Genomic DNA, 16,106 nt, shown 5'->3' with positions numbered 1-16,106 from the left:
TAACTAATTATGTATGACTTTTGGTACTAAGACGTATTGAATATTTGGTGCTTGCCCTTCGCCTTGATTGCTTATAGTTGCAAAATTTCGTTTTCGGAACCTTCTGACAGATATTTTTCCAACTTACAACCATCGGATCGATCTGGAACATACCTCGGAAAATGAGAAGCAGAATACATAATTCATAGTCAGTAAAGGTTCCAAATTCGTTCACAAATTCTGTCTATCTTTTATAGCGCAGACCATAAAATTTGATCATCACTGATTTGAACAAAACTTTGCATTTGAGTTTGGTTCATAAATCTTCATAATTTCCCCTGGCAATTAGAATACTTTGACACAAGAGCAATTTTTCAAAATGGTGTTGAAGTTTTTGTTTGCTTAGCTTTTAATAACATTTTGTTCAATTACCGTACAGGAAATTTTTAATTGATTTTTTAAACCTTACATGATAGCCTAGCCCTTAAAGTTTGATGTACCTATTTAGCGCACTAGTTTCTGCAATTCAAAGGGTGAGCGAATTGAACCAAATGAAAAATAAAAATATCTCTTTTCCTAAATTTCTTCTATTCCATCGTCTTAATGTACAGAGCAAAACATTTGTATTACTAAGTCATAACCAAGTTCGCAGGAAACAAATTACATCAATTCTAAACCCGCTCTTCTGCTTCTTCCTCTCGCCTGCAGGTGGTCTCCCTATAACGCTCGGGTCAGGACGGGTCGTGAAATTGTTTTACCACTAAAGATCCCTGTCCGGCAATGTCTACACGCCGCACCGGACCACCCCAAGGCCTGCCGAGCCCAGCTCAGCTTCCGCTGCCATACGAAAGTGAGAAGAAGCAGCGCAGCAAATGTATGTCCTTCGTATGCTGCATGTGGAAGGTGTTCACGTGCATTTTCTCGCACGTCACTCTGGTGGCGATGGTCGTTGCCTATTGCTTCCTGGGTGCGGTTACTTTCGAACATCTGGAGGCGGAAAACGAGCGCAATGTAAGTACACGAAATGTTTGCGTTAGTAATTATCTCAAAATTTGTTCCCGGATGGGAGCTACACATTTTAAACTCGGAAATTGGATAAAAAACACTTACATGTTTCTGGAGAATGAAATCGCTCCAGTCGAATTCAATGACTTTTGCTTTAATTTCATTCAAAAGTCTGAGCTTTTCATTCATTCAGCTTTAAATTTTCTGCCTAATGAATATTCGATGTGCACTCTTAACTCTAGTATGATTTTTAAATATAATACAAGCTGACAGGCTTACACAATTTTTTTAAATACTCTTGGTCGAGTATCAACACAGAGATTAAATTATTCATTTATTTTGCACTGGATTTGTGTTAGCTTGTCAATGTAAGCAAACATATTTTATTGATGAGTCGGGTAATAAATCAACAAATCAGTATTTCTCTTTCATCGTCAAAGGCTTACTATTAATAATCCACCAGTCGGCAAATAAATTGCCGGACCTCCCAGTGCTGTGTTTGTGTTCGATGGTTCTGAAACGGATCGAATCACTTCACCTCACAATCACCGAAAAGTCATTGATGGAAACGCAACCCTCAAGGCATAAGAACATCCGGCACAGTGGGATAACTACAAAAACAAAATCAATATAATCCCAATTTTCTTAACACGCCCTTCAGTTGACACTGAAGTACGTTTCAAAATTAGTTGCAGCGATTAGTCAATCAATTTAGTAAATGTGTAAAGAATATCTTTTTCGCATCTTTCCTATGTTATATCGTTTTTAACCACTATTCCAAGATGAGCTAGGCGAACAAAAGGAGCTTCGGAGCTGCAATTTGCAGAGATAGTTTTTGCGTCTTCCACCTCCATTTCCACCATCAGCAATTCAGACAGTTTAGATGGTTTGAAATGCACTTATAAATATTCGAAAAAGAAGATGGTTTTGATAGGGCTCTCATGAAAATACCGTAGGAAATACGATTCAGGAGTTTTCCTTAATGCTCTTGATAAAATTCGTTTAAATTTATTCGCAATGATCTCGTGTTCAATATACGTGTTTTGTGGTCCAATCAGCATTGCACAATTATCAATTAAATGGCATTTTTCGGCTTACCGAATCGACTAGATAATCAAAACAAAATGTTTTCTCTAATTAACGCATAGGGTAAATGATCTTGAGTCGGATTGTTTCTTGTTTTTTCAGCAGTATCGTCGACACATATCTCGTTTTCAGCATAAAATAAGAAAAATATTTTATAAAGCACGTATTAGATAAAAGGTAAAACTAATACCAATGATAAATTGTGGATAGTAATTTATATTTTACTGTGATTGAAACCAGAATAACAGTTTTACTGACTGAAAAAAATTGATCATGAGTGGGAATGTGGTTATCTTGAATGGAACCAAAAATAATTTTAAATAGGAGTATAGTTTTAGCTCTTTTTAATCGCTTCATTCTGTTTCAAATTAATTATTGGTATCCCAAAAGGGAAATGGAAATGTTTTAATCGAATTTAATACTCAAATCTCTATGAAATATATCGAGAGTATTTTCTATCAAAACGTGCCATAAGCAAATTAGAGTTTTTTTTCTTACATCTATATCCCCTAAATTTAGATTTTCTTCATGACAAAATGCAACCAAAAATAGGTGAATATCAGAAACTAATAGTCTCAAGAAATAATTTTCTTTGGGAAAAATTGATGCTTTAGAAGAATTTTTAGCAATATTGTTACATTGCTAAAAATTCTTCTAAAACATAGGAAAATAGGTTAAAATGTTAAATTTTGCAGTCTATGATGCGAATGGTGAACATGAAGACTGTCTCATAGTATGGCATCAAGGGTGTCACTATTAAAAGTTGATCTACTTAAACTTAACGGATTTCATTTAATTCATTTAATTGTGAATTTAAAAAACTTGAATACCACTCATTTTGTAAGTGTGTAGAATTACTTAGAATGCTTAGATTTTCAGTTGTCGCCATACTCTCAGTTAGTTCGGTTGTGTTTCTGTTTTTGTGCGGCGTGCGATTAGATGCTTGTTTCGTTGTTGCTTGTAGCTAGCTGTATGCGCTGGATCGGTTCGACGTTGGACACCAGTTTAAAGATAAGTGGTTTTTATCTTTCTTACCACATTTATTGCTCTCTTCTGTCTGCGCGGGTGCTGACCCGGGGGGTTGACGTTTTCAATGGTTCCCTCTCCGGATGGTCAAATGAAGATTGAATCGGATTGAGCTCCTAAGGCTGCCCCCCCCGGTCCAAACGATACCCAGAACTCTCAACTGGTCCATTTGTTTTTTTCGGCCCAAGACAACCGCATAATCTTCTTCAGGTTTCTAAAGACCTGACAGAACTGTTCTCGGCTGTGACCGAAATTTAGAATGTCCGCTCGCACAATATAAGGGTGTTGCTAGCTAACTGAAAGCAGGCAAACGATATTGATTGCTGTGAGCATTTTACGCGGGATTGTAACGTGTATTTTATAGCTATAAAGGAACAGTCCGAAGGCGTCAACACCAATTTTAGAGAAAATTTAGAATAGGACGTAAGTAACAATGAAAGATTCTCTTTGCGGTCTTTCTCTTCTGTTCATTACTCGGCCATTTCAACATTTACTACTCTACTCTTTGCATAATATTCTAGTAAAAACCGTCGGCTTTCGATATGTACTGGAAAACTAGTGCAAAGTGTTGTAATGACGTCGTAATAAACGAAAGAGAAAGTAAACAAAGAGAGGCTATCAATGTTACTTACGTCCTATTGAAAATTTTCTCTAGACTTAGAGTTTGACATGCGAGTATCTGCTGCAATAAGGGGTTGACCGTTGTAGATACCGCTTACTTCTGCCGGTGAATAAACTTGGGTGCAAGCGTTTGCATTCAGTATTAGTCGCGGACGATGGTAAGAAAACATACCCCCAGTCAAATTCCTATCGGGTGACTTTCGCTGGAACTGCTTTACCGAACTGGTCGGTCCGTTTATCTGTCCGTCTGTTTTGTACTGCGGGTCATGAACTGCACTAAGTGTAAACAATTGAGTCGCACAGCCACCCATGGTAGCAATAAGGCCCGCTGTTGAAAATGCAGTGAGAATAAACTAGATGATTCATGCAGTAAGAAAGCCGAAACGTGTCCTTACTGCATAGAGATTCTGCATGAGATCTCGGCATGACTCGCGTACAAATTACGCGGGATAAACTAAAACGTTCCCTTGCGGAACGTTCCGAGCGTTCTTTCGCAGTTACAAACATTACTCTCCCTAATACATATAAAGATGGCTTGGGTTCTACGCATCTTCAACTAACATTCCCTGTTTTCGTCCGCGTCCCTTATGACTTATTTTTATAAAGTGATTCATCAGTAGTGCTATCTTTGGAAATGAACCACCTTAGTTATGCATCTAGTAAATCCTATTTTAATGCATATACCTAAGGAGTCGTTATATTTTGAATTGCACATATTTTGTCGCATGTAATTTTAAATGTTCTTCGATTTGATGGTATTAAGGGAACACGCATTCGACGGCTAATACCAATTGAACCAATATTTCTTTAGACTGAATAAGCTAATTTATTTGTTGGTTTCGTGTGTTTTTTTCTTAATTTGTTTATTTGACACGGCTCATCGCGGTAGCTTAACGAATCCGTGGGTCCACTAAATAATTACATTATAAAAATGTAAAAAAAAACAAATGTTATTGAGCGTTTTTTTTTTGCATCTCGTCCACGCAAATTTTTATTGCGCGGGAGACTTTCTTTCCGAGCGGGAAAATATCTTGTGGGTTCATTGCTTTTTCCTCATTGCCGTCAATAATGTCATCATCGTTTGTGGTGCCTTGATGTTCACGATCAGATGTTCCTCGTTTCCTATGGGTCTTACGGGTCACGAGCGTAAAGTCGTTGTCATTGTTATTAGCTTCCTTGTCGATGGTGCTAGAAGTTGATTCTGAAGTAGTGTATGCTGATTTTACAGTTGTTATTATGGCTTGAACAGCTACCACAAAATTGGCAACCGTTTGTAGTTCTGGTGATGTTATTGAAGACTGTGTTTCGGATTGGTTTGCCGAAGATGTGTGGGCAATTGGTTGTGATGCTTTCTCCTCAACATTTTCCACACAAGGTGTTCCATGATGTACCGTCTGGTTGTAGTACTTGCACGCAGGAGTCTGCCCTTCGTGGGTGCATAGCGTGGTTTGTTTGATGTTAGTTTCTTTATATTTGAATTGTATAGTCTAGTTGGAGGGTCTTACGACCCGCATCCGCACCACAAGAACACCGTTAGGAATACCCGGGAAAAAGTTTCCCCAAGTATCAGGTGTGACTGATTCCACTTCTACGAATTGAGACATGTATTTTGTAATTGATTCATGGGGCGTACGCGGTGACAAATCATGTAGCCTTACATCTATATAATCGTTTTCTATATATACTGGTATCTTCACACTGTGACTTTCAAACACGTGTTTTAGGTTGTTCTGTAAAGTGAATAGTTTTGCTTGGTCTAGCGTGTTGAATGATATCAATACCGCACTACGCAAGTGATGATACTGAAGATATATGACATCCTTAAGCCCAAGCTTCATGTTCACCTTCATAAAATGTTCCACCTCACGAAGACTCGGTTGCGTATAACAAAATCTTAAGTCAACAACCGCTGTGTTGGGTCGAAGTAGTGATTTTTCATCAAATTCACTAATGATGCAATGTTTCCTTTGTTCTAGATACACTAACTGTCGTTCACTTTGCTCGTTTGTTGCTCTAACTCTGCAGAGGTAAAAAGTAGATCGAACGGTTTCCTTTGTTCTTAAGACAATGCACACAAGAAAAGAAGTACTGGGTTATGGTTCGTTTTGCGCTGGATCAGACAGCAGCAGAGTTTCGTGACCAGTGTCTTTGGTGGTTGTAAGTCGACTGTGATTGGTTTAGTGTTTATTTGACCAACTAGGCGATTGGGTATTTAATGACCGTGGGGAATACGCATGTTCTTGTATAAGTGAATGATGACTTTTGAATTATGCATGAGGGTTGCGAATTAAAAATTCGCAAGAAGAATTCACAACCAGTTACCAATTTTCGGCAGTCATGTGAGCACGAAGATCAAATGTTTTATTATCATGTTCACTGGTTTACTTTTAGTCAATAAAATCTTCAATAATTTAAATTAATTGTTCTAATTGAATTGAGTACTTGTATATGCTTTGGAATAGTCAATATTACTGTCACGACAACCATATTTCTTCAAGGGTATAAAAACATTGACGCAAAAGGTGACAAGTTTTCTTTTCGTTCTTGCTGTTTTCAATCTTGTTCTAGTAATTAGCGTAAAAACCGCACACTTGTCATCAGTTGTATATCTGATATACAAAGTAAGTCGTTTCTGGTATTTCGGTAGGGCTTGTTCTATACCGTTTAAAATGTGCATTAGATAGCATAAAATTGCGCGCGAATAATTATAACACAAAAATCAATCGTCAGCGGAGAAAGAAGTCATTACATAATTGTGGTTAATAATCATACCAAAATGTTTACACGATAAATAATGCGTTCATTACGAAACCTTTAGTTACCAAGATATATCAACAAACGTGTAGAGACACCAAAAGAAACATTTTTATTCTATTCTATTGTTTTGGAATACCTTGTTTTGCCGGAATGACCGGAATGAAGGAGCAATAAATAATAAAATCGTTCGTCTGCCGTTTGATTCAATTAAACACAAGCAACACTCCCAACTGTCGGTTGTCCGAAGCTGAAGTTGCTTTATTGCTAACTGAACATTGCTCAATAAACAATTAATCCAACAAACGATAAAGCCATCATAAATTCTCGGCAGCCGGCTGCCCAGAACAATAAACACATAATAATACTACTGAGAGTTGCATAAATCGTATCACTCATCATGTGTATCTTTTTATTCCATTCCACTAACAAAAACTCCTTCCCGTGGTAAACGATGCAGAGATTTACACGGTCTCCATCTTTCCTTTCCCGATGACTGTAAGGATGTGGCCTGCGCCATTATTGGCATTTCAAAGTATAGTAAATGCACATTGAAGATGGATAGCTACTCTTAGGCCCCATTCGTTACTTTCCTGTAGGATTTCGCTTGTTCTGGTCAATCACGGAGTAGCAACTACGAATTGTTCGGTCATCATGCTCATGTTCTAATTGAATATAAGCTTAAAGCATATCATTATATTTTGAAGCTTGCAAAATAAAATGTGAGTTTAGAATATTTTTCTTAATTGTGAATTAAATTCTATTATGGCTATTATGCCATCGGTGTGACGAATGAAATAATAAGTCACATAAAAATAAGTAAGAAAGCTATGCTGTCGATGGTGTTTCCACGTTTGTATTAGATTACAGGCGTGATGTGGCGTTAATGACAGGACTAAGTAGTATCTTTCTACAATGATTCCTCTACGCTTCGCAACAGTCGAACTATCCCGAGATGTCCATATCTATCGTATTAAATGTGGAGCTAATTCAACCGTGTAGCTATCTATTGGCAAAAATAATCAATAATCACTTATATCGCGCCTGTAACAAACCACAATGTAGTCTGTTTCCTTTGCAGGTAAAGAAAGGCATCAGTTCCATTCGTGTTAATCTAACAGACGCAATTTGGAAGATGACTAATGATAAACCGGTGCTGCATCAGCACAATTGGACGGAAGCTGCTGTCATCCACCTTCAGGTATATACAGATCTCTGATTTTCTTCCCTAAATCGGCTTTGCCATCAATTAGCATCCGTTCGCTACTGACTTCATGCCGTTCGGATACTAATTATCAGTCTCCCGGTTTGGTAGGATGATTCAATTATCTTGTAATTCCGTGATTTGTTGCAGTCATTCGAGAAAGAAATTCTCACTGCCATGAAAAAGGATGGCTGGGACGGTATCGAGGATGTCGATCAGATTCAGTGGACGTTCTTTGGAGCGTTGTTTTATTCCATAATTATAATCACCACTATCGGTAAGTCAGCTTAAACAGATTATTTATTTAATTCAACATAGTTTATATCACAAAATAACACAGCTCATAAAACTTAAACAGATTTCTTTTCGATTTTTTTCGTGGATTGTTTGGCCTGATCGAATTGCGGTCCAAATGGACCTCCTCCAAAACCACCGATTTGGCCCAGCCCACCAACTGGACCTGATCCGAACTGGCTGGGTCCAAATTGTCCTGGTCCAAATTGTCCCGTACCAAAGTGACCTCCTCCAAACTGACCTGCTCCAAATTGACCGGGACCATAAGAACCCTGTCCACCGTAATAACCACCACCTGGATATCCACCTGCCTGAGGGTAATACCCTCCCGGTCGGCCGAATCCGCCTTGATTCCCAAACCCGCCATGGTTCCCGAATCCACCACCGAAGTTGTTTCCGTATGGCCCAAAGCCACCAGTTGGGTAGCCACCTCCTGGGTAGCCACCGTAACCTTTGTTGGGTCGACCAATTATTCCGGTTGGTCCTTCGGGTCCAACAAGAATTCCGTTGGCACCACCGAAATTTCCTCCATAGCCTCCTCCAAACCCTTGATTAGAGTAACCGATGCCTCCTCCACCGCCAAAGTACGGACCACCGCTGCCAAATCCGGGGTTTATTCCATACGGATTAATTGGGTATTGACCATTATTCAGTCCTCCGAAACGCTGATTCAATCTAATCAAAAGAATTTTTTTAAAAGTTTTTTGATATATGTATATTTTATAAGTTACCCATAATCGCTCGGTTTATTGCCAGACACTTCACCTGAAAATTCATCGCTGAGTGGTCTGCCCGGATTTGGCTTCCGAGTGGCAGATTCTTTCACTTCATATCGCCCCTGCCTGAAATTGAAAATTTCAACTATGATTTATATCGCCTCCTTTAGACGGTGTAAATGAATGGAAACGCGTGGTTATTTGCACCGTCGATTATTGCTGTTAACGCATTCCGTACCTGAAGTCTTTAGCGCCGTCATTGAATCGTTTCGGTTCCTGAAACTCAATAACGTCACTTCTTACATTCAGCTTGCCGATATTCCCGTTGCCGGGGTTGCGATTGCCACTGGCTTCACCGTTCTTCGACCAGGACCATTTCTCCTCGGCATTGATTGATACGAGCATCAGTGCAAATAAGTAGCCTGCCGTTGTTGGTGGCGTGTGGTGGGTTGTTTCAATGGTCGTCGCCGTCGTCATGGTTGTTGTTGTTGTTGGCCACACATATAGGTATGGAGCGGAAAGAAAATGAAAAATAAAACTATCATTATTCAATGCGAGGTTTGCTGGTAGAATCAGATACCAGAACGAGGTTGAAAACAACATACAGAACGACTTTATCATCGTAAACGGCCAATCAGCAGAATGTGTTGTGTGATGAGGGTATTTTGTTTGCCAATTATGTGTATAGAGTGTTGATAGCGGTAGGATGGGAACAGGCTTCTCGCCCTAGGAAAACTCAGGTAGCTAAGGATACCAATTTTCTCGCTTGGCCAGCCAATGGTTATTATTGAGGGAATCGGAGACTGAATGCAATGCTCTAATCATAAAGAAAACCACAGAATGCGAAAGCATAGAGGAAACGCGTTGTTGATACATCGTTTTATTTTAACTTGTCTGAGTATTTGTATTTTCAAGAGAATTAATACATTGGATAGATGGGGGTTCCATGAAACAATGACAGCAATTCCATTCGAAAAAGTAACGACCCAGGCAAAAGTGTTATGATTTTGCACAATTTTTATGCGTCTGGTTGCTAGGTGAGTAATGGCTATTTTTTAGAAATATGCACACTAAATTTAATATTTTTACGATTTTACAGTTATTACAGTTGACAAGAACAACATTGCATTGTATTTCTTGAGCTGCCGTTCGGTGAGCTATTCTATCTAATACGCTCAACTGAAGTTTTTCTATGAGATTTTTCGACGAAGCAACTGAGTGTCGGTATGGCCAAAACAAATGCTTTGCCAGCTATTGCTGATTACATTTATTTTTGTTCTAAAGATACTATTAACATGTGATCTTCACTTAAGCGCACTTCATGGTTCGGCATATTTGACGCATGCGTTTCGTTTCAGCTAATTCAATGGAAATTTATAGATTTTTTTCAACTGTGAATGCACATATTGCTTTAGAGTATATCAATTACCAAATGTGTCCGTTGTTTTGAAGACGTTGGGAATTCAATTATTTAGTCAGTTTTATTAAGGCTCACAAGAATGGCAAAGTATTTTTGCTGAAATTCAGACTATAGAGAAGGATGGTATTTCAAATACAACTCAAATACTATGCGTCTCCATAAATGTTGGACCGTTAATGCAATAGTATTCTTTTGACTTTTTCTGCTTTGTAATTCTACTCATAACGTAAATTGACTGGTAATATATACATCCAAATGAGTGTGCGAATCTGAAAAGAATACTTCCTATTTAATACTGTTCTTCGGTAGAAAACGGAATCTATTCTCAATCATTGCACGTTTTTCTTCGGTTCCATTCATTTCAATTATTGAGTATCTAGTATTTGGTTGGTTTTGACATTTTCTGTCGATTTCAAAATCCGCGTTCAAAAATTATCTATAGTTACGTTTAGTTATTGCATTGTTTATTCTTTTTCGAAGTGATTGATACCATTGATTTTTGAAACTGTAAGAACTTCTTTTAACGTAAGTCGTATTGATTCCCTTTCCTCGAAAACCTAACGTAGGACAGAATTATGAATAAATAGTTGGGGAGTGGGCGTAGCGTATTGGTAAATCGATTGCCTTGTACGCAGCGCACCTGGGTTCGAGTCCCGACCTCGCACATAGGGTTAGAAATTTTTCCTAAGAGATTTTTCTAACCCGAAGAGGCGAATGACCTTAAGGTTAAAACCTCTATAATTGAAATAAAAAAAAAATAGTTCAAACTTGTTTTAATCCATCTATTTGTGTAATTGTGCCTTTCCGAGTAAAGAGGTTTCATAGGGGAGCCTGGGGAGACTTGCTCAAGCGCGAGATTCTGTAATTCGTAAAAATGAGTAGTTTAAAAAGTTTTAGAATGTTTATGAGGATATTTTTATGGAAGATTAATCCTTTATTGTATTTTTAAAAGTTGGGAATGAAATATAGAAGTATTTGGCGATTTTTTTTAAATTATGCAATTCTTCATCAAGCTTTGTATGTTAACCTTTTATAACTGGCAGCTATAATGCCACCTTTTCATTTCGTTCATTACGCAAGAATATGAAGTGATAATGTTCAGTGTGTTCTAATCTTATGAAATCTACATCGGCGGCTCCAGCCGATTGGAAAAGGGGGAGCACACCAAAAATATCCAATCTAGTTTTGGTTTTTATGAAGTTTCACAATTTTGCTGCATTTTTCGTTTTAATCGTTTTAATTTTTTTTAAATCAGAAAATCAAATAATTCAAATAAAGTTTGTTTCATTTTGAAGTTAACTCCACAAAAGTTCAAAAACGGTAAGGCTACCATTGTTTTGGTTTGGTAATTCGTTATGTCATGTCTTGTCGTATTGCCCAAAAATTTTCGATGCGTCAAAAATCTGAAGAATTTGGTGAATTGATGAGTCGAACCAGAACTTGATGGGACTTTCGTGTGATTAAATGTATGGGAAAATTCTCTTCTGGAAATATTGCTCCTTGTAAAGTTGTCCATTCACAGTCGTTCCAGTGTTGGACACAGCGGTTTTCCTTCTGCAACTGCAGATACCTTGCCAAATCGTCAGCTTTCGGGCGAATTGAGCTGCAAGGTCAAGTATAAATCTATTCGGAACATCTCTCTCACGTTTAGTTAGGAAGAATTTTCGACACGGGATTTGTTCAAAATCCATTGTTAGGTAAGTTTCATCGTCCATTAAAATTGGTACATTATACTTGGTCAGGTTTTGTTTTAGCGTCCTTTTGGAATATGAACTGTACTGTGCGCCGGAGTCAATCTGTTGACCAAATCCCAGGATTATTCTGGACCACTTCTTTTACTGTTCATGGCTCTTAGTTTTCAGTTATATGTTCCACTTCTGCGTCTGTTTTGTTTTGAGCGATTCATCGTTAATGTTTCCCGGCAACAGAATTTGAAGTCGATGTCGCAAAACTTTGCGAAAATTTTTAGGTAAACTTGGTCACTAGTTGAATTTTAAACATTAGTGTGTGACTTTTTACGCCTCTCACAATCCATCCTCGATGAATTTTGAACTTGTTCATGCATCGTGAATGGAACAGACCTTATAAGCCTTCTGTATACTTAGCTAATATATACATAGAATTTTATGCAACATCGGATTAGTTTGTATACAGATATATTACAGTTTTTAATTTTATTTAAAGTAATGTGTGTATTTGAATAAAAATAATAAGATAATGAATAATAATTTTCTCGACTTTTCGTTAAAACTTTTTTTTATTCGTATCGTTGTATAAATGATCACTAAGAGAGAAGTTTTTATCTTTTGTTAATCAATTCATTTTTTATATATTGCGAAGAAATAGTTGTATTCATGTGCGTTATAGAAATGTTTACAAACCCATACGTCGTAGTACAGGTTGCATCGATTCATCTATAAATCTATTAACATCGCCAGTATTGGCAATTTACTGTTCAACGAATGGAAGCAAGATTGCTTCCAACCGTTCTTGTGACATGGTCGATCGCAGTTTGTGCTTCACAATTGATAATTTCGAAAAGGCTCGTTATGCATCACAACAGGTTACCAGGATCACTCCAAACCCACGTAGGGGAAGATGGGGTAAAACGCACCCCCTAAGGAAATATGTTCATAACTCAGCTATAGAAAATTAATTGGGAGAATTTAATTAATGATATCGCCTAGCCAACGTTTGACTCTGTAATCACAATCATAACGTTTTGTAAAATATTCAAAAACATGAAAAATATTCAATTCATCAAAATAAAAAAAAATCTTTGAAAAATAAGCTAGGCAATACGCACCTGTGCGGAGGTAAAATACACCACAACAACTGGGCGTAATGCACTACAACAACGGGGCAGAATGCACCGCAACAACGGGGAAGAATGCTCGGTGAACAAGCAAGTAATTTTGTTTTCTGTCGAGATTTCACAAAGGTGTGCTATTAAATAGCCTTAGGTTATGCAATTAGTAGGTTTTCAGAACGATTTTTCTGTTTTCGATTATGAAATCAGCAGAATCAAGATATAGATATAAATTTAGCAAAAAAGTGAATTATTTAGTAGATTTTCCATATAAAGAGCGACAGAATAATGAACAACGGTATAAATATAACTGGAATGCACTGATATAATAGTAAAACAGCATTTATAAGAGCTGCAAATCATTGTTGCATGAGCCACAATAATTACATGAGAAGAGCACATTATTGATTTTTGTTTATTTCTCGGGATGCTATTGATTTGCGGTCATCAAACTTTGACAGTGTATGTTTACTATCGCGGACTTCCGGCTGGTATTACCCTTTTCTAAAAATTTTCAGCAGTTTTCGATATAAGAAAGGGGTGCATTTTGGCCCCGGGGGTGCGTTTTACCCCATCTTCCTCCATTGCGCGAGCAAAACAAGTCGTGCTTTTTCATCCATGCTCTCCACTCACAAGGCCCCAATTATCCAGTTGATGCATTTGTCCTATGATTTGAGCTTTGATTATTCTCAATTCAGCCTGCAGCTCATCAGACGATATGGAAAGTCGTTTCGATATGAATATTAAATCGTCGTGGGAAGGATTGAGTGCTAAAATGTTTGCAAATGCAGTTATCGTTGATGCAGATTCTTGGTTGAACCAAGTGTCAAGAGCAGAAGTTGAACTATCCAAGAGTGGATAGTAAATTGTAATTCTCATTTCATCGTCCTTCGATTTGAAAAAATGCTGGGAAGCTGGAGTTCCATCCAAGACTCGCGATAATCGCTTAACCTTGACGGCTGGTATATCTATTTCCATCCGATTACAGACGTCAACAGCTCGTCGCTGTTGTGCTATCTTATGACAAGCGCCATTTAGCACATTTCGAGAAAAACGATTTTTAAAGTTTGAGATTGAATGTCTTGAAACTTATAAACGGTATAAACAATCCAAAGAAGACAATTTATGCTTCTACCTATTCTGCATTAATCTCTCAAATATTACGAAGATCGGTTGACTATGTTGCGAGTTTTTACTATGAATGTAAACAAAAGTCGCATTCACACGTGTCATAGGCGTGTATTGATGACAAAATTTGTATGACGTGTCATAATCGTGCATGGAAAATTTTCCATAGAAAAAAATCATCAATTTTTAACTTTTATTCATATCTTTGCATTCATATAGTCATAAACAATCGGTGAAATGCATTTTGAAGGAAATGAGTCAGGGAATCTAGAAAAAATTGTTATTTTTGGTTACAGTGTTGCCAAATATCCTTTATTGCCAGTTTAAAACTAAAACTGTGTTTTTCTAACAACTGGTGTAATTTGAAAATGTTTATGCCAAAGAGAATAGGGAAAGAGACGAAGAGTGAAAATCAGTCAAAACGGCAACACGCCCTTTATGATGATTTCAACACTAGAATTTTGGCAACCGCATCTATAGGCAGCACTTTAAATGACTCCTATTATATTTTGAAAACAAACCGTATGTCGATCGATGGATTTGTTTATCAAACGATGTGCATTTCGAAACAAAGAGATGAAATAATTCTAAGGCTTATTTTTTCTCATACATATACTCTAGAATGCACCTTACAATCACGATTGAACTAAATTCTGATGAAAATTCAAATTTCTTTTTTGATAGAAGTACAATACTTATCTCCTCCAACTCAGGCATGAGTAATGTTTATTTACATTGCACGATTGGTCTGCTCAAAAAGGTATTTTTGGCTTCACACTATTCGTCTCTTTCCCTATTCTCTTTGGTTTATGCCATTGTGTTCAAACCTTCAATATAACTTGTGTGTAAACCTTCAATATAACTTGTGCAAATCCCTAGATACAGTGGTTTGAAGCAAAAAACTCAAAATTTCTCATCATGTTTCCCGCTATATCTAAGTAACCAAGTAGAATTTCAAAATTCTGAAAACGCCACTTTGTAGAGATTTTTCAAACAAGTAATGTGGCATATCTAACTCAGTTTACTCCAAAATGGCGTTTGTCATAAGATAGCACAACAGCGACGAGCTGCTGAAAATAGTGTTTGAAATTCGCTTTCGTTACGCATAGTTTGAATAGCTATCTTCGATGCTTCGACCAGCTTCAAGTATGTAGCAATAGTCGCTGTAGGTGATTGGAGAGATTTGCTTGAAATATTAATAGTCTGTAGAATAGGATGCATAGTTTCCAAGCAATGAAAGTTTGAAATTTGACTAAAAGTCCTTTCCCTTTTGGCTTTCACTTCTGCATGGACTGTTGTTTTTAGAATTTCGTCAACTGTCAGAATTTATGCTTAACTGTTGAAACAGCCTCCGCTCTAAATGCCCATCGAGTAGTTGACAATGATTTTATGACATAAGACGATCACCCAGATTAGCCATAACCTTTTCAAATACAGCATGACGAGTTAGACTCCCTTCGATGAAATTGTACAACAATTGAACAACTCCGAAAAAATCATATACTTGCTTGATATTACTACATCAACCAGGATTAAAATTAAATAAGGGACCGTCCATAAACCACGTAGACCGAAATTTGAGAATTTTTAACCCCCCCCCCCCTCTTCCCTAGTAGACTTAGTAGACTTTTACCAAACCCCCCCACGCCAAAAGTCTACGCAGCCTTTTTTTTTATTCGTGGGAAATGTGAAATTAGCAAGAAGCACATTTTAATGTTCAATTAAAAATTAGCGTTCAGATTTATTTCTAGCTTTTTAAATATTAAAGAAAGGGTTTTCACATTGGTTGCTTTCCAACGTTTGTGTAGCGGAATAATTCTTTTCAAGGTTAGTCACTCAAGTATATGTAAAAAGATATATTGCTATAACTAGCTCAAATTTTGGCCGAAGTGCGACCTACACCAACAATGCAGAATTGCTAAACACTTTTTGAGCCTTACTGGTACATTCAAAATTGTTAAATTATAAGAAACAATTACAAAATAATACTGTCGATGTGTACTATCATCTAGATTAAAATAATAAACCAAACATGCACACAAATTTCTCTTTTCGTGAACAAAT

General features: G+C 37.3%; 2 protein-coding genes across 4 annotated transcripts in view; one reads left to right on the top strand and one right to left on the bottom strand.

Moving 5' to 3' along the window:
• The window catches only part of LOC131688028 (uncharacterized), a 338,374-nt gene that overhangs the window by 41,068 nt on the left and 281,200 nt on the right, over positions 1–16,106 (top strand). For both annotated transcript variants that reach the window (XM_058972155.1, XM_058972154.1), the window contains exons 2-4: positions 688–990; positions 7,553–7,672; positions 7,826–7,952. In XM_058972155.1, the coding sequence (XP_058828138.1) occupies positions 760–990; positions 7,553–7,672; positions 7,826–7,952 (478 nt within the window). In that variant the 5' untranslated portion in view covers positions 688–759. The remainder of the gene's footprint in view (positions 1–687; positions 991–7,552; positions 7,673–7,825; positions 7,953–16,106) is intronic.
• LOC131688029 (uncharacterized) overlaps positions 7,972–16,106 on the bottom strand; it is a 104,940-nt gene continuing 96,805 nt past the window's right edge. The window contains exons 2-4 of one of the 2 annotated variants that reach the window (XM_058972158.1): positions 8,924–9,107; positions 8,701–8,811; positions 7,972–8,644 (exon numbers count right to left, since the gene is read on the bottom strand). In XM_058972158.1, the coding sequence (XP_058828141.1) occupies positions 8,026–8,644; positions 8,701–8,811; positions 8,924–9,090 (897 nt within the window). In that variant the 5' untranslated portion in view covers positions 9,091–9,107 and the 3' untranslated portion in view covers positions 7,972–8,025. The remainder of the gene's footprint in view (positions 8,645–8,700; positions 8,812–8,923; positions 9,108–16,106) is intronic. The other variant, XM_058972156.1, reaches the window with a different exon arrangement.

Source organism: Topomyia yanbarensis, chromosome 3 (genome assembly GCF_030247195.1).
Source record: "Topomyia yanbarensis strain Yona2022 chromosome 3, ASM3024719v1, whole genome shotgun sequence".
Lineage (NCBI taxonomy): Eukaryota > Metazoa > Arthropoda > Insecta > Diptera > Culicidae > Topomyia > Topomyia yanbarensis.
The sequence above is the reverse complement of the archived record's forward strand: the minus strand, read 5'-3'. Positions and strand labels throughout refer to the sequence as shown.